At 48.6% G+C, this 23,368-nt stretch overlaps 1 protein-coding gene across 7 annotated transcripts in view; it reads left to right on the forward strand.

The window, feature by feature from the left end:
• Positions 1–23,368, forward strand: part of DTNB (dystrobrevin beta) — a 313,250-nt gene that overhangs the window by 264,260 nt on the left and 25,622 nt on the right. For 5 of the 7 annotated variants that reach the window (XM_075557010.1, XM_075557012.1, XM_075557015.1 and 2 more), the window contains exons 15-16: positions 5,676–5,772; positions 14,013–14,033. In XM_075557010.1, the coding sequence (XP_075413125.1) occupies positions 5,676–5,772; positions 14,013–14,033 (118 nt within the window). The remainder of the gene's footprint in view (positions 1–5,675; positions 5,773–14,012; positions 14,034–23,368) is intronic. The other 2 variants (XM_075557013.1, XM_075557017.1) reach the window with 1 other exon arrangement.

Consider the following 23,368-nt stretch of genomic DNA (forward strand, 5'->3'; position numbering starts at 1 on the left):
AATAAACCAACAAAATCTACATGATAACAAGACAAATAATCCAATTTTTTTCATGGTCATAGAATATGAATGGGCAGAAGACATGTCTCCACAAAAGAAGACATTTAGGTGGATTGGCCGTTAAGAGATGCAAATCAAAACAACAAGAAGTAATGTAGAAAGACCGAAACCCTCATTGACTAGTAATTGAACTGTATAATGGTACAATCACCTTGAAATATAGGCATTCACTTCCTGAACAGTGATCTGCTATGTAAACAAACCTTCGCCCAATTTGTAAAAAGTAGTTTTCAAAAATAACATTTCAATAAATGATCTAGAGAGAGCCCATAAACATATATATGAATATATTTATATTTGATATATAATAGACATGACTTTACAAATCAGGAGGAAAAGGTGGACCACTCAATAAATTAGGATAATTGACTATGAAAAATGGAAGGAGAGATGATATCGTTTTCTGACCCTCATTTGATTTTGAATCGATTTATACCTCTATCACCACAGAATCATCCTATCTCCCATTCTTCCGTAAACATTAAATTTGACTAATATGTTTCAAAGCACACACATAAAGGACAGGATTGATCTGTACATATTTGACCTCCTCCTGATTTTGATCAACATATTGGGTCCCAGAACTGCCAACACTCATCACATAAAATAAAGCAGTACCAGAGCCCTGGCAGCATCAGAGTCTAATGACTTGCACACTAGACTGCTAACTGCAAGGTCAGCAGTTTGAAACTACCAGCCTCTCTGAGGGGGAAAAATGAGGCTTTCTACTCCCATAAAGGTTCATGGTCTCAGAAACCCACAGGGGCAGTTCTACTCTGTCTGGTAGGATGGCTATGGGTCACAATCCAGTAAGTGGCAAGGTGTTTTTGTTTGTTTGTTTATAATAAAGCAGTCTATTGAGTTCCACTCATGTGACTAGTAGTTATGAATGCTGCCCACCAGGGTTGCCTTCCCCCTGAATTATCACCTTAATGGCACGTCCTTACAGTGATACACGTGACAAATGTGTAGGATGTGAACGTAATAATAAACACGAACCCACACCCAACCAACCTCAGAACTCACATGTCTGATCTCTGAGTGCCCTTTGCTACTCCATCGCCCTGATTCTGCCTCCTCCACGGAGTTCAACTCTGTCCAGAATTTGGTTGATCATTCCCTTGCTTTTAAAACTTATCATCATTGATAGATGAATTTTTATACAATAAAGTGCTTCATTCTGCTTTTTCATCGCTTGAGATTTCCAGACATGTAAGTCCAGGGACTTTTTCTCCTCCTTCACTGTTGCTCTGCAGGATCCGTCCCCATCACTGTACATCGCTGCAGTCCATTCGCTTTCACCTCGAACTGGGGTAAATCAAAAAGTATCACCACTAGCGGTCCAGTGCACACATACACATGCTCATTCCAAACAAAATGCGTCCCCTAATTCTCTGCAGTCGTTCCTGGCTGCAGAGATGGTCTCATGGTGTCTTCAAAGTCAAAGGGAAAAGGCCATCGAAACAGTGGTCCTGCCAGCCCTCTGCTGGGCCAGCTAAGGTCAAGGCAGAGAGAGGTCCGTGCCGCGGATTATGGTGCCATTACGGGAGATTCCAAAAGGGGTGCTTTTGGTAGATTTTCTCAGATAACACAGGATGATCACAAGGGTTTATTTAAGGGAGATTTAAAACCGTGGACAAGGCTTTGGTGGGTGGGACAAAGAGCAGAGAAGTTGTACCAAGGGCTTTTATTTCTCCACCTGCTCATTCTTTGAGGGTAGCCAGAATTTCATTTGGAACCCTTTCTCATGCACCCTCAGCCCTGATCTCACCCCTTCAGCATTCGTTTGCATTGCTGGTGTTTCCTAAAAGCAAAGGGAACACAACTGGAGCCCCACAAGGATCCCCAAACTGTCATTTTGACTTGTGGGTACGCATTGGACTGCTGTGTAAAGTCGGCACTTCGAAACCACCAGCCGCTCCATGGGAGACATACGGAGCTTTCTACTCCTGTAATGAGTTACAATCTCAGAAACTCACAGGGATTGTTCTACCCTGTCCCATAGTATGAGAGTCGCTAGGAGTCAGCATCGACTCAACGACAGGGAGTTTGGTTTGTTTTTAGGTTGAAAAGCACCAAGTTCCTCAGGGAAAGGGTGGAGACATGGAAAAAAAACATGGCTGTCAGAAGTGTAGAGACCTCTGGGAGGAGAATATGTTGGGAAGGAAGGTTTCCTAGAAAAGGTGTTAACAACAATCCCATCTTTTTCACTAGTTTTAGAAACAAAACAATTTATTAGTCAGTGTTACACAGTGTTAATATGGAATTGTATCATAAGGACTCTGAATAGGGAAAGATTGTATCTGTGGTCTGGGGGCCATTAGATTCACGGAGCTGGTGGAAGTTAAGCTAGACCACTGTGATAGGTATGGTTTGGCTAGTGTCCTGGACAAAACATCTCAGAGTAAAAGAGGAGTCGGGAGGTCAGCATGATGTCCCAAGTAAGCAGGCACATTTCCGAGAGGAGGATGAGCATTGACACCAAGAGTCTTCCTTCACTCCTTGAATTAGTCGTTAAGCAGGCAGGGACAGTAAGTAAAACTCCGTAGATAGTTCAGACCAATTCTAGGGAACAGGAGGCATTCGGACGTAGGAAAGCCAAGGGGTTTCAACTGACCACGATTGCACCAAGTCCATTGTGTGTTCGTCGGACACAGACTGGATGAACGGGATTCTATTGCACCAAGTCCACTGTGTGTTCGTCGGACACAGACTGGATGAACGGGATTCTATTGCACCAAGTCCACTGTGTGTTAATCGGACACAGACTGGATGAACGGGATTCTATTGCACCAAGTCCACTGTGTGTTCATCGGACACAGACTGGATGAACGGGATTCTATTGCACCAAGTCCACTGTGTGTTCGTCGGACACAGACTGGATGAACGGGATTGTCATCATTCTCCCCTAAAGAGATGCGTAAGGTCAGTCCCCTGACCTTGAGTTCAGATCACAGGAAGAAGGAGCGCCGGGCAAACACAGTAAGTCAGTGTCCCAGCGAAGCACTTGAGTACAGTTGACTATGATTAATTAGGCAGGATCCCCACCGAAGGCACTGGGAGCTGTTTGCTAATAGAGTGGTGTTCAAGATGAACACTGAAGAAAGGATAGGAGACAGCAGGAATCGTTGTGAAATGAGGGGCTCTTCTGGAAAACAAGAGGAGCCCTGGTGGCAGAGTGGCTGTGCGTTGGCCTGCAATCCCCAAGGTCCGCAGTTCAAAGCCACCAGCCTCTCCACGGGAGAAAGATGGGGCCTTCTACTCCCATAAATAGTTACCATCTCGGAAAAAATAATAATTTACAAATTTTCAAGGCTTCATGAGGGAGGGTGGGGAAGGGAAAAAATGAGCTGATACCAAGGGCTCAAGTAGAAAGAAAATGTTTTGAAAATGATGATGGCAACATATGTACAAATGTGCTTGACACATGGATGGACGCATGGACTGTGATAAGAGCTGTACAAAATGATTTTTGTGCCCATGGGGCGGTTCTGCCCTATCCTCTAGGGTCTCTCTGAGTTGGAGACACCAGATCCATCGAGTGGAGGTCCAGACACGAAGGGCACAGGAGCCACCCAGGGTAGGCAGGGAGGGGCAGCTCAAGGAGCCCTTGCCAAGGGGAAGATGAGTGAGCGCCATAGCAAATTAAATTTTTTCTAATTAAATTTTTTTTTAAAAGCAAAAGAAATAGGTGTCATTAAGTTTAGCAGTATATCTTACCTACCTTTCATAATACAATTTCAGCCTGCATGCAGCACTTGGTGAAGTATTTTTAGTTTTCATACTCAGTTTTTGAAGTCCCGTGTCTATTTTACACTAACAGCACATCTCAGTGCCGACTAGTTGCCTGTCAAGTGCCACGTGACTGTCAACCGCAGCTGCTGTGCTGGACAGCACAGGTCTAAGCTGTGCGGGACAAGAGTTGACACCAGATGGTGAAATGATCAGCTAGCTTTCCTGTGAGCAGCGTCTACACATCCATAGACCCTTCCATGGCTCTTATCCCATTGGCTTCTCAAAGCACGCCTTCAACTTCTTGCTTCTGTCGGGTTTTGTGAGTCTCATTGAAGAGACAAATTCAGTGTCATCGGGCCGATGCCTGCTGAATAGTTTGGGACTGCAGGGTCACCATGAGTCAGAATCGACTCGATAGCAGTGCCTTGGGTTTGGGCTCTCACTTTCTCCGGGTACTCTGTACCTCACACCTGCCGCTGTCCCTGAATTCACCCAGGTTTCATTTGTTATCCCGAAAAAACAAAACAGCGGGACTTCAATCAAGAGACCTGAGATCCAATCCTGGTGTCGTCATTCCCTCAGTGTGCAACCTGGGACAAGTCACTTCACATCTCTGAGCCTCGATTGTCTGCTCCAAAGGGGACCAGAGGAGCCCTGGTGGCTGTTAAATTTTCATTTGGACTAGGATTGACTTCCATGATCAAATTCTTAACTTACATTTAGACTATTAATCTACATTTGGACTCGTTTCAATGAGGCACTTGACTTTAAATCCTATTTTAAATCACTTATATTGCTGTCGCTGTTCTTTGCAAAGCGTGTTTTGGTGTTGCCCTCACAAACACGCCAGCTAGGCGGCCCAGTGGACGCTCTCCCACGTACAGATGAAGTCCGATGGAGAAATGCAGGAGCAGGTAGGACTGAAGGAGCAGCAGCAGGATAAAGCCGCTTCACCTAGAGCCAGGTGCTTCTTTCCAGGGCTTCTTCTTTGAAAGCTGTTTATTGTCATTCAAATGGAAGTTTATAGAATGATTGCCGTTCATACACATTCTCATTCACTTTTTTCCCAACAGTTTTACTGGCAAGTCATTTACATATCACATAATTCAATAGTTAAGTCATTCAATCCTATCAAGGGGAATTGTACAATCAGCCCCACATCAATTTTTTTTAGACCATCCCCCTCCCACGGTTAAAGCACCTCCGAGAAGAGGGATGCAAGCAATCCATCCTAGTGCTCCCTCCCACATTTGGATTCTTGACTAATTGCAGGCCCCACCAGGTAACAGCAGGTTCTCCACCCGTCCTCCCTGTTGGTACCATTTCCAGTCACCCTTCTTTTCTATCCCTGCCTGCCTGCGGAACTTTGTCTCGGAACAAATGCCGCCCTTTTGATCGCAAATGGCCCATCACTGTAAAGAGCTGGCCTGTCTGGTGTTACAGTCACCGTGGATGCTTATCTGTTGTTTGGCTGAAAGTTGAGCCCCAGGGGCAGTGAGTTCAGTTCCAGACTTGAAGGGTGACTCCGAGGCACAGTCTTGGGGGGTGGAAGCCTGGTCTTGCATGATTTTGTCCCACATTTGGTCCCTTTCAGAGAGGTCCCCGGTAGTGGACACCCTCTAGTTTTTCCAGTCTCAGTCAGAGGTTAAGGAGCTCTGGACTCATTGGTCCTTGGGACTAATTGTTTCCATGCGGAAAAAAGAAAATTGCTTTTGTTCACACTTCATTGGCTCCAGATGGAAAGAACTCAATAAGCGCACCTTAGACGGCCACTCAAACGCTTTTAAGACCCAAAGGCTCCTCACCAAAGCAGGATGTAGAACACTCTGCGGTCTTGGCCTTCAAAGAATCATTTCTGATGGGCCTTTCCTCCCGAGCAGGCAGAGGAAGGACGAGCTGGAGCAGAGAATGTCGGCACTACAGGAGAGCAGGAGGGAGTTGATGGTTCAACTAGAAGGGCTGATGAAGTTGCTGAAGGTAAGTGCAGCCCCCACGTGGCGCCCGCCTTCCCCTGCCAGCTCAGCTCGCCTGGTTCATTTCCACAACAGCCTCCACTTCGGGTTTTCCACGTGATAAAACACAGTAGGCTAACGTCTTGAACACTGCTGCCTGGGTAATCTCTGTAAACGTAGCCTAATGAGGTCTAAACACGCCTGGGTGAATGTCAGGCCTGAGTATGACAGATGGTTGTTTTGGGTCGTTGCTGTCGAGGCCGGAGCAATGCAGAGCGACCCTGTCCCATGACTGGGTGTGCTTCAGCCCGTTGCTGCAGCTACCTTGTCAGTCTTCTCATTGCGGGCCTTCCTGCTTTTCGCTGACCCTCGACCTTACCAAGCATGATGTCCGTCTCCAGGACTGGACCCTCCCAATGACATGTCCAAAGTACGTGAGACCACGTCTCGCCATCCTCCTTCCAGGAACCCTGCTTGGTGTATTTCCTTTGCTTTTCTGGCAGTCTGTGGTCCTTTCCGTATCCCTCCTCGACGCCGCCATTCAGACGCATCAGCTCTGCTGCAGTCCTCCTTATTCACTGCCCAACTTTCACCCGCCTGCGAGGGGATTGAAAATGCCATGGCTGGTCAGGTGCCCCTTCGTCCTCAACGTGGTATTGTCACTCAGTAACACTTTTGCAGCAGATTTTCCCACTGCAGTGTTGTTACTGTTAGTTGTCATCCAGTCAGTCCCGACTCAACGACCCTGTGGACAACAGGACCAAGCAGTTCCCAGTCTGTGCCATGCTCACATTTGTTCTCATGGTTGAGCCCATCTTTGCGGACCCTGTGCCCATCCATCTAACAACAGAACATTTGATGACGGGCACGAATCTCGGGTGGCATTGTAGGGTAAGCATTGGGCTACTAACCAGAAGGTCAGTGGTTCAAGCCCATTAGCTACTCTACCGGAAAAGGATAAAGTTACCTTCTCCTGTCGGGACTTAAACTTTCAGACAGCCACCCTCTGTGGGGTTGCTGTGAGTTGGAGTCGACTCAGTAGCAGTGATGTGGGGCTTTCCTGGATGTTGATTGTGGAGCCAAGAAAAATGAAATCCTGGGCAGTTTTAATTTGTCCTCCATTCGTCAAGATGTTGTTTACTGATCCAGCTGTAAGGACTTTTGTTGCTGGTTCTTACATTAAGGTGTAATCCATCCTGCGCACGGTAGTCTTTGGTCTTCATCAGTAGGTGCCTCGAGTCCTCATGATTTTCAGCAAGCAAGGTTGTGCTTTCTACATATCACAGGTGGTTAGTAAACCTTCCTCCAGTCTTGATACTGCGTCCTTTATAGTCCACCCTCTTTGACTATATTGGCTCGGCTTGCAGATTGAGTAAATATGATAAAAAGGTAAAATCCTAACATCTTTCCTGATTTTATCCCCATCTTCTTTTAAATGACTGTCTTTTGGTCTCCGTACAGGTGTCTCTTGGGTACAACTACAAGTTCTGGAATTCCATTCATCTCAGTGTTACCCATAATCCACAAAATGTCTTTGTTACAATTCCACTTCAATGCCTTTGCATCATCAATACAACACGAGTAAACATCTTTCTGTTTAGCCTTCGTTTGATCCTTCCTGCATCGTGATTTTGCCCATAGAATCCCTCAGTTTTACAACATGAGGGTTGAATTTTTTCCTTCAGTTCTTTCAGCTTGAGATATGCTGAGCACGGCCTTCCTTGTTGATTTTCTAGCATCAGGCCTTTGCCCATTTCATTCTAAGGCTTTACTTCCTCCTTTCTAGCTGTTCTTTGAAATGTTCCCTTCTCACCTTTACTTTACATTGCTTTCAGTTGCTGTACCTCTTCTTTGTTCAAGAGCAAGTTTTACATCCACTGTAGCCCTTCTTTCTAACAGTTTAATTTCTTTTCTTTTTTTAAAAAACAATTAGCTAAGTTTTATCTGTTCATTTTTTGCCTTTAAAGTCTTCTTCGACAGTGTCCTTGGCTTGAGATTCCTTGCCATAGTCCTTAACAACCACACAACTGCAACCAACCACTTTCCGGGGTTTCCTTCTCTGTCAGTTTTGCAGAGGCCCGCCCTCTCGCCAGTTTCTGGTTGTCGTCCTCCTTAATGAGGTTGATGTGGTGCTCGACACACAGGGCCTCCACTCACTGGACGGACACAGGCTCATTACAGTTGGCTGCAAGCACACAGAGATGGGCTTGGCGCTTGTCTAAGGCCTTGGCAGCTTTGCGAATTCCACTTGGTAGGCCATCGTGGATGAGAGCGGTCTGCAGCACCTCTTGTAAAGCAGTGTTGACGCATTCCACCTCCAGGAGCAACGCCTTCCTCGGCCATGGCGGTGGATTACAGGTGGGACCAAATCCAGAACACACAGCTCAGCAGGGACAGGGAGAGAGCTGCCGTTTAATTTCTTTGTGCATAATGTTCCTCTACAGCTTCTCTGGCTTCGGTCATTGTGTTCAATGTGTCAAATCTGGTCTTGAGATCAGCTCTAACTTCATGTGGGGTATACTCAAAGTCATATTTTGTCTCTTGTGGGCTTCAACGTGACTTGCATATAAGCAATTGAGGATCTAATCCACAGCCAATCCTGGCCTTATTTTTTGCTAATGGTATTGAGTTCCAGCGTCTTTTTCTGCAGATGTGGTCAACAGAATTTAAAAATTACGTAATAACTGGAAACAGGATCATCTTAAATGGTTGCTGCTGTGAGTAAATAAGAATATTTATGAATAGGATATTATTTAGGTATGTATATTTGAATAGTAATTCTCAACTGATTTTCTCCTGAATTTTCAAGTAGTTTATCCCAATGCCCAACAAATAGGAAGTGTCTTGTTTTATGTAAGTAGTACAGAGACAAGTCAACATAATCAAATCCAGCCTCATCTCATCTAATTCTAATCAAGGGTTTTAATGTATGAGGAATAAATTACATACTAATTCTGGGTTTGCTCTACTGGGGACCTGAATAAATCTAGCCCATCTTACTACTTGTGTGGGAACTTATGATGACCGCTAGACACCAGAGCCAAGAGCCCTGGCAGTTCAGTAATCAAATCCTTACCTGCCATGCTGGAGGCGGGACGTGGATGCCTGTCAGTGCAGCCCTTGCATTTTGGTTTGTTTTCGCATGCTGACCGGATTGTAGTCGAACTTCCAAACCAAGATGCACTAGACAGAAGGGCCTGGCAATCTGCCTCCAAAAACCAGCCAGTGTAAACCCTGCGGGTCACGAGGGGTTGAGCTGCCCCCAATCGAGGGACTGGTGCAGGACTGGGATGCATTTCTTTCCTTTGTGCACGGGGCCACCATGAGTCAGGGGCCAAGTCAGTGGCAGCTGACAACAGACGTCCAAACAGAACAGCATAGCTGGCATTTCAACGTCCTACCTTGGCCAGCTGACGGAGCACTGAACAGGAGTATGTGCCCAGCTGTGCGTCCCACCACTGACACCTGGATTCAGGAGCTAAGCAACAGGAAGTGATGCCTGGGACTGGAAAGGCCAACACCCGCGTTGCCTTTCCATTTCCATAGCACCTCGCTCACGCAGTTCGCTCCCAAGCTCCTGTCTCCTGTGCTTTGAAACATCTGTATTTTGTGCATTGACGGAGTTAGTGACCAGAGTGAAAATCACTGCAGGCGGAGTGTCACAGAAGCAGACGTGAGGTGGGTGAACCTCACCCTGTGGGAAAGGGGAGTCTTTGAAGGTTCTGAAGACCACCGGTAGGGCAGTGGACAGAATGGGCTGGAAAGGGGCAGAGCTCAGGGTTATAGGAGACCCTGTCATCAGGACGAGACCCAGTGGCACAGTGTTTATGTTTTAAACTGGTTCTGAGCCTCTCCAGCAGCCCTGGGATGCTAGCTGCAGGTCCAAAGTGGGAAGCCACCAGCCACCCCACAGGAGAAAGACGAGGCTTTGTGCTCCCATAAAGAGTTAGTCTGGGGAACGCACAGGGGTGGCCCCCTCCCCTGTCCTACAGGGTCCCCCCTCCTTTGTCTTATAGGGTCCCCCTCCCCTGTCCGACAGGGTCCCAGTGAGTTGGCATCAACTCCATGGCGGTGAGTTTGGTTTGGGTTTGGTTTCACTTAAGACGATCACTTCTTTTAGGCCTTGGCTGGGTTTTTTCTAGCTTTCGGCCTGGGTGTTTGGGTGGCTAACTAACAGGATTTCTCCTAAGAAATATTGTATGTCCTAAATGGGTCTTGTTTAAAAAACTACCGTCTGCATAAAGCTTGTCCCAACTCCCTCGAATAATTGCCAGATAGCCGGTTAAGCAACCCAGCCACCAACTCCGAAACCTGAGGTGTCCCTAAACAGACTCAGTCTTCTGGGGCTTCAAAAGCCCTGCTTCTGTGGAAAGCAGCGCCCCCGCCAGACAGGAGATAATAGGAGGATCCAGCCAGCCCTTGAGGACGATGCCCACACGCAGTGCTCAGACACGGATAGGAAGACAGTTCAGTGCGATTTGGGTCAAAAGCGAAGGTTGAAGTGCACTGACCAGACGCCAGAGTGCCTCTCCCTGCCGGAGCATAGTTCATTTTCCCACAGTTTGTCCTAGGCAACAGAAGCAGTTTGGTTTCTTAGCGTTCCTGGCTCTGAGCCTCCTCCCTCCTCCCCCCCCCCCCCCACACACACACACCCTCCACCACCTTGCTGATGCCGATACTCAAGAGCCAAGCAGAATGAGCTAATGCCTGGAACTCTAGCCGCAACCCCGGAGAGTCTTTGTATTCCCAGCTGTTGCCTTACCGTGTGACTCCAGTCAAATAAGAGGCCCCTACAGCAGCCCCATGCTTGAAGCTCCCTGCCAGGCTCCTCAGTGTCATATCATTCACCCATCCAACAGGCCGAAGCATTCAGAGCTGGAAGAAGAATTTGCAAACACCCAACCCAGGAATGTTGTGATTTCACTCATTAAGTAGAATTCACAGTTGAACAATCTCGTGCCTTTAGTGTCTAGCCTCCTCGACCTAATTTGTGCATCATTTGCATCCGTGAAAGTCCCCCCCCCACCCCCCGACGTTATATATTGAATCATTGATTTCTATTATACTTGAAAGCTGGTTTCCTCGTATTAAAACAAAATACTCACCAGCCCACAATAAAAAGTACCCTTTGGAATCTGAATTTTAATTCCAAGGGACCGCCCTGCATCATTGATGTTCTGTCTGCTAGCATTTAATTCTCTCATCAAGCAGCTGTAAGCCGTTCGTCGGGCCACGCGGCGCGGGGTGCCGAGGTATTAAAATGCATCACACAGTCAATTTCCATTTCACAAGGAGGTCCTTCAGTCCACTGTTCAAGTAAAACATTCTGTACTTTATCGCCTGTGTATCTGGAAACAGTAACTTTAGAACCCATACCTGGGAAGCACATATATGAAGTGTCTATTCATCCAGCAAAGTCATCCGGACAAGATGGGGTTCAAGAGAAAAATGAGATGCTCATTCAACCCAAACAGTGCTGGGTGCCTAAGTGTACCGTGTAGGTATTTGGCATATAATTATGCACAAGATTTAATTCTGTGTTCCTGCATCTGTTTTTTTCCCTTATTTATTTTCCCTCATAATTAATGAATACATAGATAACCTCTACGTCAAGCTTCCCGTTTAACCCAGAAACAGCGATGTGTGGGTGTTTCGGTTTCTAATTCACGCTCCCAAAGTTTTTACAACCTCAGTTTCCATTTTTCCAGTATTGCTTTTGAAACACACTTCCCAGATGAATTCTGCAGTCTTTGAATCTTACCCCGTTTGCAAATGTTTGCCTAAATTTGATGTACATTTTTGAGATCACGGTGGCTCTGCTATGACGTTGGCCATCTAACCAGCCTCTCCCATGTGGCCTGAGCATAAGGAGTGCTTTGTACAGCACAAGTCCTTCTCGGTTTGCACTTTAGAATTCAGGGGCGCTCGTTCCCTTTACTTCAAGCTGGTGCCTGTGCCGCGTCGTGAGTCAGCATTCATTGGCACACACATGCCCACCAAGCTGACTAATCGACAACATAGCCATCCCAAGGCCTCTGCTTGCTTCGGACCCGCTTCCTGTGTTCACAGACCCTGAAGGGCTTGATGGGAGTAACTTTTGTGAGTTTAAATTGTACGCCATTGCCTTAAGTCTTCAACACCCAACTCCCACTGCATGTGGGAGACATCTAAGCCCAGCAAATGCCCTGTCCGTCCTTCCCAGCCTGAAACACATGTCTCCCCACCCCCAGATCACAATGAGTTCATGGTTGTGGACAAAGCACTGCACAAACATGAAAGGCTGCTTTCCAGAATTACTCTGTGAACAAAAGCACTATGCTCGCCAGTACGAAACCTGGGGTCAAGCGTGCAAACAGAGGTGCCTGCGAAACAGGTCTAAGAGATGACGCACTACTTCAGCCTGTCAGGATCGGCCTGTTCCTCTCCCACCATTTTCGCCTCCGTGCCAACACGAAGAGCCAACCTGAAGCATGCACATTGTGTTCACGGCTGTGATGCTCCCGTGGCTGCCCAGGGACATGCGGCCAGGAACCCCTGCTGACTGGACATTCAGCGAATGGCCCAGGCCCTCCTCACCTGGGCACCTGCCCATGCAGGTCTGGTCAGGCATCTGGCTTTGCACATGAAGACATCGTCCTGCCCGGCGTAGTGCTGGCGTCTCCGCCACAGAGCTCTCGGTGCCTCCTGCATGTCTTGTCTGGAACTCACTCCTGCAGAAAAGAAAAAATCCTTCTCCTCCAGCCACCACTCACCCTGCCAGCCTCCAGCTTCCCTGCAGTCCTCGCCGCCACCGCAGCCGTCCGCAGACTGTGGAAGGAGAGGCCCTTGGCCACCCTTGAGACGCCCTGGTCAAGCCCACCTGGACGGATGGAGCCGATGTCAATGGAGCCATTGTCACCTTTTTAAAAAGTTGTGTCCTGGGATGGAGAACTGAGGCTCCCTGACCACACTCACCCCGGATGGGTCCCAGGAAGAGGAAGCAGAGAGGCCCATTAAAGGACCGAGTCAGTGGCTCAGGGTGTTGCTTTCTCCTGGGTGCTGGTGGTGAACTCACTGGCTAGTCCGCTGATGGTCAGCAAGTGCGCCCCCTCCCCTCCCCCCGGAAGACTCTAGAAAGCGGAGACACATCATTTTAGCTTTATGGTTCCAGCACCTGTTAACATAAGAAGTATGAAATACATACGCCTTCACCAAATTCACAGTAGGAAGTTGTTGGGTTTTGGTTGAATTCATGAAAAACTTGAGGTGGAGAATGTGTTTCCCAGATCTGCAAGGGCTCTAGAGCAGTTTCCACTCAATCAGGACAAGTGTCCATGCACGTGGGTCCGAGGGAGGGGGACATAAGTACCCAAAGAGCACCCAAAAAGCATGGGAAGGGGGGTGCATGCTCAGGTGGGGCAGTGGGGAGGGGGGTCAGCAAAGCCAGAGACGACGCTGTGGTCAGAAGTTCTGAGAATCACCTGGAAGGCTTGTAGAGCAGATTGCCAGGCCCGGGGGCCCCCAGCGTCCGGGGTGGAACCCCAGCACTTGCGTCTCCGACAAGCCCCCACTTGGTGCTTCCGCTGCTGGCTTGTTTTCTTCCTGTCACGTGTGAATCTTGTGAATGATGAATTGAACCGGCTATTGATGACTGTCCTCTTTATTCATGAGTGGGCTGCTGCTCTCTGCTTACCCTGGGCAAATCAAGCGCTCCAGGCATGGTTTCCAAGAGCCCTGGTAGCATAGTGGTTAGCATCGGGCTGCAGTCTGTAAGGTCAGCAATTCGAAACCACTCCACGGGAGGAGAGAGACGGAACCTTCAACTCCGTGGAGCCTGGGAAAACCGCAGGAGCAGTCCTACCCGGCCTATAGGGTCACGAAGAGTCGGCGTCAACGCAAGGGCAGCAAGTTTGGGTTTGGGGGTGGGGTTGTTTGTTTGTTTGTTTGTAGGCCTGTTTTAGTTATAAATGAGGAAGTCCGGGTAGATCATTTCTAAGGTTCCTTCCAACCTGGGAGATTCACTTTTCACAATCCGGGCAGGGCCAACTCCTGCCGTTTGCTCTGCCCTGTTGGTGCTGATATGTGGTCAGGGCCTTGGATATCACATACACACACACACACACCACCCCCAACCCCACCCCACCACCACCACCCTGGGTGTGACTTGGTTTTCCCAACTCTCCTATCATTTCTTCCAAATGTTTGTGGTATTGGACATTAATTTCTCTCCTTTCTCCCTCTGCCTCTTTTGGTTTGGTTTGTTTCTTTAATCTTCAACGCCTCCAGGAGGAAGAACAAAAACAGGCAGTAAGTGAACTTCCGATTCCCCCGCCCGGCTCGTGCTCCCCTGGCACGTTTCCCCTTCCCCCCCCAGAGCCGTGATGCCCTTCCTCTCCCCTCTCCTCGTCCCTGGCTGCGTGTCCGTGTGTCACACTGCCTGCCGCACTGTGCTGCACAGCGGCTGTCCACTGCCAACGTCAGAGTCGCCTGGTAGAGCATGTTCTTCATGTAGATTGTGCCCCAGCACCCATCTCCTGGGTGCCCCACCTTCCCCTGCTCTTTCATTCTCTGCGAGTGTCTAAAGTGACTTCAACCTCCTGAACTAACTTAGTGATGTGGCGGGGGCCAGGGTGACCTGGAGCCTAAAGCGTGATAATGAGGAGTTCTGTTGGCAACTTACCGAGTCCGATGGACGTGGCTCGGCTTCATAGTGCTCCAGCTCCCCCAGTCTTCCGGACAGAGTTCCCGAGCAAAGCAACATGCTGTGTTCTGCTGGAGCTGGTGCCCTGGGCAGAGGCTGCCCCTGAGGATGCTGCTGTTTGTGCTGCATGGCTTGTTGCATGGGGCTGGATGGGCTTGTCTCTCAAATACAGGTCTGTGCACAATGGTAGCACCAGGTATTTATGGAGCAAAGTAAGGTGTTCAGAAAGGGAGAGGTGGGTAAGGTAGAGACTGTCCGAAAGAGGGCGTATTAGGATCGGCTAATAGCCCAGAAATCTCCATGGCTTTCATGCAACCAAAGTCTTGTTTGGTTTTGAATACATCGGGTCCCCCCCCCACACACACACACATGTTCCCACACAGTCTACTGCTTTCATTTCATGTCACTTTGGCATAGTTGGCACCTCCGAGAGGGTGAAGCAGAAGATCACTAGTGGACCCTTGTTCTCTTCATGCCTCTCCACTTCCCACCTGCACTTGACAACTTCCCGAAACCCCCGCCCTGCTGGGAACTTACTTCAGGTATCAGCCCAGACTGGCTTCAGACTTGTCCCCTGGGACAAGTGGTGACGCACCAGAGTGCCGGCTGAAAGGTTGAGTCTGCCCACGCGCCCCTGGGGAGAGGACCCTGACAGGCTGCTTCGGGAAGGTCAGTCTGGAAAACCCTCCTGAGCCCACTTCCATTCTGGTCCACCTGAAGCTGCCGTAATTTGGAATCCACTCAATGGCACCTTTTGTGTCTGTGCGTGCGTTTCTGGGAGCGAGCATCTCCCCAAGTCTCTCTGAACTCGCCTAGCTCAGAGTGAAGCACACAGGCAGGAACCTCGCTCCCAGAATAGGTGTTTATCTTCGTGAAAAAGGCAGAGGTAGGCTTTATGAAGCACCAGGTAGTCCAGGCACCAGAAATGTGCCACCGCGTTGGCTGTCCTTTCTCAGGCCAGCGCGCAGCTAGCCTGGCGTGGACAGGGGATTGAGTCACCGCGTGCATTGCAGAGACTTTCCATTCCGGGTGAGATCATCATAACCTTGAGGTTGGCAAAGCGACAAGCTAGACCCAGACGACTCAGTCCGCCCCTGCGGAGCCACTCGCGCTAGAGCCTGGGAATTCTCCAGGACCCAGGCCCTGGACCCTCCATAGCACGAATGGGTACAAACTGCTTATTTCCTCAGCTCTCCTCACCGGGACAACAGGTCAGAGATGCTGCTCTGTTGATGTAGGTGGAAATAGCCTTCTGTCCACATCACAGGCTTAAAGTGAGCCCACCTGAGGCCCAGATGGATGTAGACTCGCTGACTTTACACAGCTGGGTATCATGTCTGACACATCCGGTGGAAAAGGCTAAAGCTTTTAGGAGGGCAGCGTCTACCTTAACCTTGTCATTACCCAGGGAGAGACAAAAAAGCATGAGTTAAGTTGTAACCCTTTCTACCCTGGGTTTTGGGCTGGCATGCTCTCAATGTCTTACCTTTCTTAGGTTGGTATGATACTAAATGAGCCATAAAACAACTGTCAATGCTTTTTAAAGGAGGTCTTTCCCAGACAGAATGGCAGGCTCTGTCAGGCCCTCAGGGAGAACTTACACCGCATACACCGCCTTCTTTCTTCCTGCTCTGGGGGCTTAGTTGGCCTTTAGGGAGCTTGGGAGATGGGAGAGGCTTGGCCTCAGGGCTTTGATGCTGTGGTTCTGCCTTCGGCCTCAGCCACTTCCCTGGCACTTCCAGGGCCATTAGTGCCCCAAGGGATCCTGCTACTTCCTTCTCTCCCCTCCTGCCTTCCTTTCTCTTTCTTGTGATCCAAGAGTCCCATGATTCAGGGCAGAAGGGCCTGTTGACCCAGTGACTTAGCCCTGCCAGAGAGTCCAGGAATTTGATCTTATCACTTGAGTTCGGCTTAGCAAGGCCCATGATAAATCATTAGACTGTAAAGGCAGGATTTGGCAGCCCTGTCCCCTGCTTATCCCCAGCCTCTAGCCTGCCGTAAAAGAGATGTTCAAGAAATATATGTTGAATTAAAACAACTGTAAGTCAAATCGACAGGATACTGACTTATAAAACAACAGCCACTGAGTCCATTTCGACTCATAATAACCCTGTAGGAGAGGGTAGAACTGCTCCGTAGGGTTTCCATCTCCGCCCTGTAACAGACTAGCACGTCTTTCTCCCATGGAGCAGGTGGTGGGTCCACAAGCTTGACCTTTTGGTTATCAGCCCAATTCTCAATCTGCTGTGCCTCTAGGATGCCGTATGTGTCATCTAGACAGTATGAATTCATAAATTTTATTAATTTTAAGGGACATAACTGGCTCAAGTACCAATAGCCAAAATTCCCGTAGTCAGTCCACTCAAGACCAAATTCTGACTCAGATACCCTTGATTAGCAGGGGCATGAAAACAGTATATTTCAATGTTGCCCAAAGAATGGAGTCGATTCCAACTCACAGTGCCACTGTGTGGGCGGGGTAGGACTGTCCCGGGGGTTCCAAAAGGATCCCTCTTTACAGGAGTGGAATACTGCATCTTTCTCCTGGAGAGCGAATGGTGGTTTCAAACTGTTTACCTCGCAGTTCGCAGCCCAATTTGTAACCCACTATGCCAACAGGGCTCCCTAGCTAATATATTAGTAGCACCGATTATTAGCTTTATTATTGTTTCTGTCTAATGAACACATACTAATTATATACCTATATACTCGTGTATAAGCCAACCCGAATATCAGCCACGGCACCTAATTTTACCACAAAAACTGCATTTTAAAATGTGCTTTAAAACTCGGTTTATATAGGAGTATATACGGTAGCTAAAAACTGGCCTCTCCTTAACAGATAGCCTTTAAAATTAGGGCTATTTATAAGTGATCTGTATCACTTGAAGATAGTCCAAGGATTGTTGACACCCAAGGCCTCGAGCCAGAAATGTGGTTTTGGAATTTCCTGGCATGGTCCACTAAGTTAACAAGTATTTATGATTATTGGTCCACTTTAGCCTTGGGCTACTCCGATCTAGGTCAGACAGAATCCCAAGCCTACTCTGGAGGGACTGCAGACGTACCAATTAATTCCCGGACTGTCTCAGGGACAAGAGGACCTAAAGTGACCATCACAATTTACTTCTACATCCTTCAGGCAAAGAGCTCACCAAAGACCCATTTCCTTGAGCGTTTTTGATCCCTTCTGTTACAATATTACCTTATCCACACAGTTACAAGTCGATGCCTTGGTTGCTGGTGTTGTCAGTCGAGGCTGCGCACCTCACAACACAACGCGTCTGCTCCTGTGCCGTTCCCACAGCCACTGTTACGCTGAGTCTGAGTCTGTTGTAGCCCCTGCACTACCCCGTCTCCTCGAGAATCTGCCTTGTTCTCACTGAGCCCCTGCCAAGGATGCTGTCCTCGTCCAGGGACTGGTCTCTCCTGATAACGTGTCCCAAACCCCTGCTTCCAGGGAGCTTTCTGCCTGTGCTTGCAAAGCAGAGTCTGATCTGGCAGACTGTGGTACTTTCGATGGTCTGCGCCAACACCATGATTTGATGCCCCTTTGGTGGCTTCCTTCTGCCTTGTCCGATGCTTTTGAGGGAGAGGAAACTACCACGGCCTCAAAGTGTCTTCCTCGCTCTCTAACACTTTTAAAGACGGCTTGGCCGGTCAATTTTCCAGCTGCAACACTTCATCTGACTCTTTCTTTTTAACCGTCACTTCCATGAACATTGACTGCAGATCCAAGTAGAATGAAATCCTTGACGACGTCTATCTTTTCCCTGTTTAACATGATATTGTCTATCAGTCCAGTGGTGCGGGGTTTGGTTTGCTTTCCGCTGAGTTGCGATCCACACGCAGGCTGTCGTCTGTGTGTTCATCAGCAAACGCTTCAAGTCCCCCATGCTGTCGTCCAGCAAGGTGGTGTCCTCTGCCTGTCACGGGTTGTGAACCAGCCTTCCTTTAATCCCAGTCCCATGTTCACCTTCCTCGAGTACATTTTGTCAGATTACTTGCTCCACATACAGATAGTAAGTAGAGTGAAAAGATAGAACGACATCACAGTAAGCATCTCACCACATTACCCTAACTGATGGACAGGTGATATGGTCTATACCTTTGGACATTGAGTGAGATATCTAGATAGCGATAGAGATATGATTCCCACAGGCATTGCCTTGACCCATATACATAGTGGGTGGCACGCCGAAGGTGATTCCAGGCGAGGAATCCTGGATGTTGCCAGTATGAGAACATTGCCAAACTCAGCTCCTCTCTTTTTACAGGATCCCATTAAGATATCAAATGGACTCTTGCCCTTCATGATTTGTAGGCCAGGCAACAACAAACCTCGATTATTTGCAAAGACGGGTTAACCACCTGGTTTGCACTGCCTCCCAGAAGCCCCCTCTGGCCATGGTTTCCTCAGAGGAAACTGAGGGCAGGCAAGTCAATTCTGGTTGATAGCGACTCTAGGGCTTCTGAGGCTGTAGCTCTTTAGGAGAGCAGCCTTCTCTGCCCCCTGCGGAATGTCTGGTGGGTTTGAACCACTGACTTGATGGTTGGCAACAATGCTACCAGGGCTTCTTTGCTTCAGCAGAAGAGCACTCGATACTTAGCTACCCATGATTGAGCCATGATGGTCCCAACAAACCTCGCGAACACCAATTTTGTAAGTTTAAGAAAAAGCACTTCCCACCAAAAATCAATAGATAGATACAGGTCTACACAGCAACAAGCAGAAACCTTCTCTTTGTCCATTAAAGGAATTGTCAGGGTGTCCCTTGATTCCATGACTGGCCTCCCGGGTCATTTCTCCTTCTGGTTTGCTTAACGCTTAGATACAGTCTCATTGGGAAGTGAGTCAGATCCACTCGCCTCAAAGCTTCTGGGCCCTCTGGCCCCTGTATTCTTGGCCCCACTGTTGTGAGGTGTCAGTGAGCTGGTTCTGACCCATAGCGACTATATGCACAACAGAAGGAAACACGGCGCAGGCCTGTGCCATCCTCACAATTGTTCCCCTACCTGAGCCCATTGTTGCAGCCACCGTGTCAGCCTGTCTCATTGAAGGCCTTACACTTTTTCTCTGGTCCCCCCACCCCTCCACTTTACCAAGCACGAGGTCCCTCTCCAGGGACCGGACTCTCCTGACAGTGTGTCTCAGTGTACTAGGGAGTAAAAGCCTGAGTCTGCTTCTTCCCTAAAAGCAAAGGAGTTATGTTCATTTATTGGTCAGTATTTCACTGCAGATACCTAAAACCGTGAACTTGGCATTGTTAAAAAGGCAAAAGATTTATACCATCTGAAGAAAAACCAGAGTATTGAACTGCGCATTTTAAAAGATAAATTCTACCCAAATCCAACCTTCAAAAATTTAGTTAGTGGTTGCAATTAAGCTCTCAACACAGAGACATTAGTCAGGTTGGTGGTATCCGGCCCACAAACAACACACGTGTGTCTCAGTAAACACTGACGGACCTGGTGTGCCGTGTGACTGTCTGACTTTGAGACCTGGATCCATGCCCCATCACATGCACCTAAACAGTCTATATCCTGGCAAAAGTTTAACGCGTGGTCCTTCTTCAGTCTGTACCCGAATCGTAGTTTTGTTTCATGTTTTCCCTTTTTGCCCCCCGAGACGGAAAGTCGTAGCAGTATTTCAAATAGGTGCTTCTATGTCATCACACACCCTGCGGCTGCCCAGGAAAACGAGCCTTGCGGACAAGGCAGCACCCCTAGCCTGTGCCATCACCTCCTCAGGGATGTCTGCACTCACTCGCTTTGTCATGGCCCGTCTGTACTACATGTCCATCTTTGTGCACTCCGGGCCTGAAGACATGCCATGGCTGAAGACCAGCCCCCATCACCTCCAGGGAAACCCCTTGCACACCTGGCTGGAGAAATGTTTCCACAGCAACAGTACTGAGTTGCTCGGGTTCCCCTACCCTCCGAGAACACCCCTACCCTCCGAGAACACCCCTACCCTCTGAGAACCCTGCCGTCCAAAGCTCAGCTTCAAGGGGAGTGCACCGCGGAAGCGATTCTAACGCGGCCCAACCTGATTGGACAGAAGAGAATTGCTTCAGCGTGTTCCTGGGACTGCAGAGCTCTGTGGGAGCAGATGCCTTGTCCTCCTCCTGCAGAGCAACTGGTGGCCTTGAACGGCTGACCTTTAGAGTTACCAGCCTGACACTTAGACCACTGACCTCTAGGGCTCCTGTTAACCCAGAGAAAGGGTGGGTACAAGAGGTCTTCTAGGCTTTGAGTCTGAGAATCGGGGGGAAAAACAGATGCCATTCAGTGAATGTGGGGGACTTGATCCTCATTCACCAGGGGCTTTGATCTCATTTTAGACATACTGAGTTAACACAGACCAGCCAGGCAAAGACATCCACTCGGTGTTTTGAAGAAATGCACCTAAAATTCCAGGAGGAAAATGGAGAGTTGGAACTACGCACCATAGAATGAGGGTTGGTCTACGGCCACACCTCCCTGAACGTGCCTGATGGTGTCTGAGGGTGGGAGCTCAGCAGGGTCAGGCCTGGTGAGTCCTTGGATGGGAGAATGAGGGTTGAAGCTATGACCCCGAGCCTTAAGGAAAATGCATAGTTGAGCAAAAGAAGAAAGGGGCGGGGACAGCGAGAGGACGATGGGGCAGCAGCCCGGTGAGCTCTTATGAAAGCCTGGAGCGTTTCAAGAAGGGAAAAGTCGGCAGCCAGGGACGCCCTTGGCCTGGACGGCGAGCAAGGCAGCAGCAGTCTCAGACTGACCTTTCTGTGGAGCCGTAGACTGGACAGCTGTGAACTGCAAACTCGGCCTCGCCCCACCTCCTCTCCCTCAAACATCCTGTTGAATAGCCATATCTCACTGAAGGGAGGGATTTGATCTTATATCTGCCCTACTGCATGGCACGTTTCATTCATAGAGCCTTGTTGGGGAAAAAAGGAAAAAAACCCTCATTTTCCCCCCAACTAACACATAACATAGCCGTTAAAAATGTCAGTCCTCATCTATGAACTCCCAGCCCTCCGTTCTTGGGCACCTTCATCATGCACACCAGTTGGTGTATGGAGGACAGGCTCTACACCAAAGCAGGGTCAGTGGAAATCTACTTGGGTGACTTTGAAATCCTTGGGCCCTCACTTCATTGTCTGGGCTTTTATTCAATAGCAGACTCCTTCCCAAGGCCTTTTCCTGCCACCCCCTCCCTCCCCCCTTTCCAAACAAAAGGAAACAAAACAGCATCAGCTGCTTAACAAGATCCCTCTCCTTCCGCTTCCCTCTGATTCTTAGCCACGCCCCCAATAGGCGGGTGCGTCCTCATTCTCTCAAACCCTTCCCTTCTCTTGGCAAGGGGTTGTACCTGTGACCGTGTACATGCAGTACATGTAGGCATTTCCTCAAGTGATGATGCTTGTCCAGTCTCTAGGGCAACTGGCTGTACAGCTGAGCCTAAACCTGGTTTTGATGTTCTGTGCAAAATAGGGCGATTGCCGTTTGAGGCTAATGGGAACCTGCCTCGGTTTCCACAGCAGCACACCACCATGAGGAGAGACGCCGAGCAAGTCATCCTGTGTGATCACATGCCTGAGTCACCCTCAGCGTCAGCACTGCTGATATTTTGGGCAAAAAGTTCCTGTAGGCTGGGGGATGGACAGAGGTTTGTCCTGAGCATTGTAGACTATTTACCAGCACCCCTGACTTCTATCAAGGAGGTTCCAGTAGTACCCCGCCAAAACTTCTGGCGGGTAAAATTGCCCCCAGTTAAGTACCTATGTAAATCCAAAGAACTTTCTCAATGATACCAGTCTGACCCCCTAAGCCATCTCAGAATGTCTTGTTCTGAGGTTTGGATATGGGATATTACATAGTTCAGGTGCCAAGAAGTCTCCTTATCCCCACACATCATTCCTCTGCCCATATTTCCTGCTTCTGTAAGTGTTATGACCAGCACCTTCTCTGCTTCTACTGAAGACCCGAGAGCTTTCTGTTGCGCTTCTCTCTCAGTTGCCAAAGTTTAGTCAACTCTTTCTCCTCCAGAAGATTGCTTGTATCGCTCTTCTCCTTTCTATTCTTGTTACAAGTCTTCATTCCAGCCTCCTTTAGCTGCCACCTGGCTGGTTGGAAAAGCCTCCTGAGAGATCTTCGTATCTCTAGTCTCTTAATCAGGTCCCTTCTTCACCTGGCCCCACAGCAGGTCTAACCAACCACATCACTCTGCTTCCCAGAAACCCTTAACAGCTTCCTCCCGCCTTTGCCTATAGCACAGCTCAGCAAAGCTTCTTCTAAGGGGCCAGACAGTAAATGTGCTTCTTGATCCACAAAGCAAAAACCAGACTCACTGCCATCAATTCAATGCCCACTCATCGTGCCCCTATAGGACAGGGGAGAACTATCCCCGAGGACTGGGACTAACTCTTTAGGGGCCCCATATTTTTCCTGCTGATGGTTTTGAACTACTGACCTTGCGGATTACAGTCCAATAGGTAACCACTATACCACCAGGGCTATGTAGGCACTTAAACGACTTTCACCCCTCATCCGTCAGTTTGTTCTACTGAAGTAGCTTGATAATTCAAATACTAGCAGGGTCACCAACTCCTGTCTTAGTTATTGACTTGCTGTAACAAAATACTCACATGGATGGCTTTAACAAACAGAAACGTGTGCTTTCACAGTTTGGGGAGGTAGTTCCTTTTCTCCTTTCAACATCTGTGGGCCCAGCAGCCATGGAGGTCGCCATGTCTCTTGGCGTCAATCCATCCCTGGATCTAAGAGGGTCTCAGTGCAGGGACTGTGGGTCCAAAAGACATGCTGTGCTCCTGTCTCTTCTTTCTTTTTTATTAGTTAGAACCCAATACATATAATGTCTCATTCCATATTTCAATCACATCAAGTAGAATTGTACCATTGCTACCTCAATGAGTTTCCTACCACTCTTTTTCCACAC

Source organism: Tenrec ecaudatus, chromosome 8 (genome assembly GCF_050624435.1).
Source record: "Tenrec ecaudatus isolate mTenEca1 chromosome 8, mTenEca1.hap1, whole genome shotgun sequence".
Classification (NCBI taxonomy): Eukaryota; Metazoa; Chordata; class Mammalia; order Afrosoricida; family Tenrecidae; genus Tenrec; species Tenrec ecaudatus.